The following is a 6,000-nucleotide window of genomic DNA, read 5'->3' on the forward strand; positions in this document are numbered from 1 at the left end:
GGCTGGGGCTGTAGCTCATTGGTAGAGCTCCGCCTCACGTGTGAGGCACTGGGTTCAATCCTCAGCACCACATAAAAAGTAAATAAAGATATTGTGTCCAACTAAAAAAGTATTTTTAAATTAAAAAATGTTAACCAATGTAGAATACTTTTTTGCAGTTTGGAGTTTAAACTCAATAAATAAAATGAGCATTACTTTTTTTTTTTTTTAATATCACCCAACTGTAATTGGAAACTTAAAAGGGATACCAAAGCTGGGCATAGTAGTACACATCTGCAGTCCCAGCAACTCAGGAGGCTGAGACAGGAGGATCACAAGTTCAAGGCCAGCCCCACCAACTTAATGAAACCTTGTCTCAAATATAAAAAGGGTTGGGATTATGGGTCACTGGTAAAGTGCTCCTGAGTTTGATCCCTAGTACCACAAAAAACATACAGATATCTATATTTCTTTTAATAGACTACAGAAAACTTTTCTAGGGTCTTTTTTTAAAAAACCTACACCAGGTGGTAGCACTTCCCTCAACAAGCTCAGGCAGTTCCCTTTGTTTTCATAGTAGCTTTTCAACAAAGTGTGGCTGAGTATTAACATTCATCACTTTTATTTTCCAAGTCCTAGTTGTCCTGCTTATTCAAGTGTACATGGTAAATATTCAGTTCGCCTTAAGACTGCCCAAGATATCTTCACTTTTCATTGGATTGCGTCCCACCAGGTAAACCCATAACTATTTTAGCCCAACCACTAGTTTACATATAACAACCATGCATCTTTAAAAAATGAAAATAATTTTGATAATGTAACCTCCCATTGCTCCATATTATAAAATTAAAATCCTTACATTCCCTTCAAGGCCCTACATAATATGAATAATCCCCCACCTATTTCTAATTTCATATGCTAACCCTCTCCACTCATTCTATATATATTCCAATTCTTCAGTGTGTGCTTTATTTTTTTTCCTGCTGCAGGACCTGAGTTATTCCTTCCCTCCATGCAATTACCCTTCCAATCAGCTTAAACATTACTTGCTCAAGGAAGTTTAACCAACTTGCCTTATGGCACTCTTCACTATTCCTTTTTAATTTTTTAAACTATTATTTTTAAAAATCTTTGGTGCTACTAGAGATTGAACCCAGGGGTGCTCTGGCACTGAGCTTCATCCCCACCCTTTTTTATTTTTGAGACAGGGTCTAGCTTAGTTGCCTAGGCTGGCCTCAAACTAACAATTATCCTGCCTGAGCCTCCCAAGAAGCTGGTATTACAGGTGTGTGTCACCCAGCTTGCACTCTTCCTTTCTAACACTTTGCTCTTTGGGCATTCTTCACAAACTCCAGGAAAACAGAGATCCCTTTAACCTACTTGTAGGTGTCTAAGTCAGAATGAATGAACGCACTTTCAACTAGTTTCTATACCCTCTAAGAGAAAACATTACCCCAAAATTTGTATTAAATTAATTAGTACAAGTAGCTGCCTTATGCACTATCCTTCACTTCAAATGTTTACTATGATGAGCTTATATTTACATTTAGAAAAGCAAGTATTTACTTAAAACTAACAGTCTTGGTTTAAGGATTAATAATTTATTTTTAAGAAAATTTGGACTTTTGCTAATTTTTAATTATTACTTATTAATAACTTCTTCTTTAAGTTTCTCTGCAAGCAATCGCCTCTTTAGTAGTGTTTGTTTCTCCTCTGCTGTCATTTCTGGTTTCTCTGTCATTTCCTTAAAAAAGAAGAAAAAAAGAAAAGAGAAAAGAAAAGAAAGAAAAGAAAAAATTGGCTACAATATAAAATGGGTTCATTTGTATTTGTCTAAAATTCCCAACATATAGCCTCAAAAAAAAAAAAAAGACTAAGGACTTTGCGGGGCGGGGGGTGGACAATAAAGTAGTTTCCTTAAATCTTTTTGTAAAAATCTCTTAAAGTCTCTTAGAGGTGGTGGCTCAGATATTGACAGGACATTTCAAACATTTCAGATGGCTTAGGTAAGACAGATCAGTGACCCCTTATGAACTCAGAGCAAGGCAAGTAAAAAAAAAAAGAAACTGCTGTTATTTCTACCTCACAAAATCATCACAACTCACTCTTCCTAGAAAAGATGTAGCCACTGTTGCACTAGCAGGGTGGTTAATATGAATGAATCTATACGCAAAATTCATTAGAGGCTCTTTTGCACATAATCTGATTTTGAGAATTCTACCTCTAGATATGAAATTTAAGCATACTAAGGCTAACCGTACCTCTACCTCCCCTGCAGGCTTTCCTTTTTGCTCTGTATTTTGGACCTGCTTAGTCCTTATATCCTTTCTCATGGACATCAACTTGTCTCTCTTCTGCTTGAGATAGTGCTCTCGTTGCCGCAGCTCTTCTGTTCCAAGAGCTGACAAGTTCTGGGTCAAATAACAGAAGAAACTATATAAATTTCATATCCACATAGTAAGTGGCAACAATACTTAATTAGATTCAATTAGAAGTTTGAATTCAAGATCACAAGAAAAGTCTTATGTGTGGCTGTTTACATTGTTCCTAGTACTTTGTCATTTAACACAAAGTTGTTAAAAACTGATATAGTGGGGCTGGAGTTGTGGCTCAAGTGGTAGAACGCTTGCCTAGCATGTATGAGGCACATGTATGAGGTTCGATTCTCAGCACCACATATAAATAAATGAATAAAACAAAGGTCCATCCATGTCTAAAAAATATTTTTTTAAAAAATGATGTAGTCTTTTACTTACTGCTATTGGTCCTTCAATGTTTGCATGTTCTAAGCCAGGAATCTTCAGGCTTTTTTGTGGGAGGGAGGAAGTTTCAGGCATCATTTCCACTTTTCTTGCCAAAGGTTGCACTGACGGATTAGCAAAATGCACTTTAACTTCTGGCAGCAATTAGACAATGATACCAGTTAGAAATATTAGAGAAATGTTAAGAACTAAGGTAGAGTCACCAAAATGAGGTTACAATAATACTTGATTTTTCTTCATATTTATTCAACCAACATGTATTCATTGTCTACACTATACCAAGCATTTGGTGAGAATAATAAACATGGTCTCTGTTCATCCTTAAGAAACTTGGACTAAAATTTCTATTATGAATAATGACATTTCAACAAATAACAAGCTCCTACTGATTTTTAGAGGTTTTTTTGGGAGTGGCGGGGGTAGCAGGAATTGAACACAGGGGCACTCGACCACTGAGCCACATCCCTAGCCCTATTTTGTATTTTATTTAGAGACAGGGTCTCACTGTGTTGCTTAGCGCCTCACTTTTGCTGAGGCTGGCTTTGAACTCGATCCTCCTGCCTTAGCCTCCCAAGTCGATAGGATTACAGGCATGCACCACTGCGCCCAGCCAAGCTCCTACTGTTTGTACAGTACTATAGCTACAAAAAGATAACCCTTGTTTAAAAGATTAGAACCACTTTATGATATAATAAAAGGGTGCTACATAATCCAAATAAATAGTACACAAATTCTTTAATATGTAATTGGCTTCCAATTTTTTCTTGAAGGTAAAATAAGTAACTGTACATTTATAGAAAATTACTATAGGGGCTGGGGTTGTGGCTCAGTGATGGAGCACTTGCTTAGCAAGTGTAAGGCAATGGGTTCGATCCTCAGCACCACGTAAAAATCAATACATAAAATAAAGGTATTGTGTTCATCTACAACTTAAAAAAATTTTTTTTAAGAAAATTACTGTAAAGCTAAAGGATTTTTTACTTTACAACAGTAGCTACCAGTATTATCAATAACTTTGTAATTACATAGTGAAGATAACTATAAGCCTATAAATGCATTAAGAAAAATGTAAAGATTCTAAAACAAGCAGAAACTGGAAGCACATTTAAGTACTTAATACTTTTAGGTATTTGCTGACTGTTCCAAGAGACATCATTAACATTCTAATTGCTCCTCTGAGTCTTCTTTTTTTCTTTTTCCTAAATTTGAACCATTTTTTATTATAAGATTAGGTAATGTTGCCAGGTGTGGTGGCACATGCCTATAAATTCCAGCGGCTCAGGAGGCTGAGGGCAGGAGGATTGCAAGTTCAAAGCCAGCCTCAGCAAAAAGCAAGACAGTAAGCAACTCAGTGAGACCCTGTCTCTAAATAAAAATACAAAATAGGGCTGGGGATGTGGCTCAGTGGGCAAGAGCCCCTAAGTTCAATCCCCGGTACCCCCCCCCCAAAAAAAAAAAGATTAGGTAATGCTTTTCAAAGAAAGATAAAACATTTTCAATCTAAGTACATGGGCTTCAAAACAAAGTAGAATGAGACAAACAAAGATATTAAAACGATGCAAAGAACTAAAAACATGATGGAGAAACATGGTACCTATGTCTCTAAATGATTAATAATCTTGCCAATGTAGAAAACCAGAAAAGGAACTTTGTCTATGCAAGAAACTTGACAAAGAACCACAACCCTAGCATAGAGTGAGTAAAATGACTTCAGTGCCAGGGAGTTTGAAGTAAGAAAAGCTCTACAGGCCTTTGAATGGTAAAGTAAGTCTCCATGAAAGAGCTAACTATGACAGAAATTAATGAGTTTAAATAAGTTATTGATAATATGCAGATAGAGTTAAAAGTCTTTTTTACTAATGGTGATTAGCCATTAATAAAAAGAGGTAGACTTCGCCCCCAAAATATGGAACCACAGAGCTAGATAAGGGATGGTTCACTTTCTAACTCAGAAGCAGGGAATATATATGCATTTATATTCAGTTCATGTACTTAGGGTAGACAGTTCTTGCCTTCAGTTTGTTAGTGATGTACATATTGTATAATCTCAATCAGAGAGGAAAGTACTTGAAGCCAAAATACTTAGCTTCTCTGATTTTTAAGAAAGGAGGATCAGAAAGCCTCAAGAAAAAACAATTCATCTCTGGCAACTCTGCATCAGTTTGAGAATAGATACTATCTATTTCTAGCTGGAATAAAGGAAAAACATGAGAAGAGGAATAAGAAAGCAGGTCACCTTCTTGATGCTTCCAAATTTAGGTTTTTTTTTTTTTTTTTTAAGGTACTGGGGACTGAACTCAGGAGTGCTTTAACACTAAACTACATCCCCAGCCATTTTTATTTTTTATTTTGAGACAGGGTCTCACTAAGTTGCGGAGGCTAGCCTTGAACTTCTGATCCTCCCAAGTTCCTGGGATTATAGGAGTGCATCACTTGTGCCCAGCCAAAATTAGGTCTTCTTAATGGATTTCCATCACTTTGCATTAACTGATTCCCTGATGTTTGCTATGCCCATTTGAAAAATATTTTTTTTGAAAATTGAAGTCATTACTTTTAAAAGCATCCACCATTTGCTCTGTGTCATTATTATGTATAACTGAGTTACATGTGGCTAGAGATAAAGTTTTTTATAGCTTCACTTACTTAGTCAGATAAGGAACTCCACAGAACAAATTTATTCAAATTATGTCAGGTGCAAACATTAAACAGTATTTATACTTAGGTCTGTATAAAAACAAATTTGGGTCAGCAAATTAAAACAAAGCACAGACAATTTCTAAAAGTAGGAGTTTTGAAGATATAATTCAAGTGAAGTTATTTCTACTTAAACTGCAGAATATGAAAAAAAGAAAAATGGTTAGATATGCTAGGAAGAAAGACAAAAAAATAACTTTTATAATCTTCCTTGTTTCAAATTCCCCTATTTGTTTTAAAAACTAAGATTATACTTCCTTAAAAATCAACGGATACTCTGCCAGGTGAGGTGGTACATGCCAATAATCCCAGCTACTCAGGAGGCTGAGACAGGAGGATCACAAGTTTGAAACCAGCCTCAGCAACTTAATGAGACTCCATCTCAAAATAAAAAGAACTAAGGATGTAAAGCATCCCTTGATCAATCCCCAGTATCTGATGATGACAATGATGATGATGATAAGAAGAAGAAGAAAAGAACTCCTCTAAGTAAAAAGGAATAGAGAGGATCTCACTCAACTTGATAAAGAATATCTAAAAAAAAAAAAAAAAAAAAAAAAAAAAA

The 6,000-nt window shown here is 35.7% G+C and overlaps 1 protein-coding gene across 4 annotated transcripts in view; it reads right to left on the bottom strand.

The window, feature by feature from the left end:
* Positions 1 to 1,560: 1,560 nt before the first annotated feature.
* Cfap36 (cilia and flagella associated protein 36) overlaps positions 1,561 to 6,000 on the bottom strand; it is a 32,308-nt gene continuing 27,868 nt past the window's right edge. For 2 of the 4 annotated variants that reach the window (XM_048804314.1, XM_048804315.1), the window contains exons 8-10: positions 2,736 to 2,845; positions 2,241 to 2,390; positions 1,561 to 1,723 (exon numbers count right to left, since the gene is read on the bottom strand). In XM_048804314.1, the coding sequence (XP_048660271.1) occupies positions 1,622 to 1,723; positions 2,241 to 2,390; positions 2,736 to 2,845 (362 nt within the window). In that variant the 3' untranslated portion in view covers positions 1,561 to 1,621. Of the gene's footprint in view, positions 1,724 to 2,240; positions 2,391 to 2,735; positions 2,876 to 6,000 lie in introns of all 4 variants that reach the window. The other 2 variants (XM_048804313.1, XM_015479655.2) reach the window with 1 other exon arrangement.

Source organism: Marmota marmota, unplaced genomic scaffold (assembly GCF_001458135.2).
Source record: "Marmota marmota marmota unplaced genomic scaffold, marMar, whole genome shotgun sequence".
NCBI lineage: Eukaryota > Metazoa > Chordata > Mammalia > Rodentia > Sciuridae > Marmota > Marmota marmota.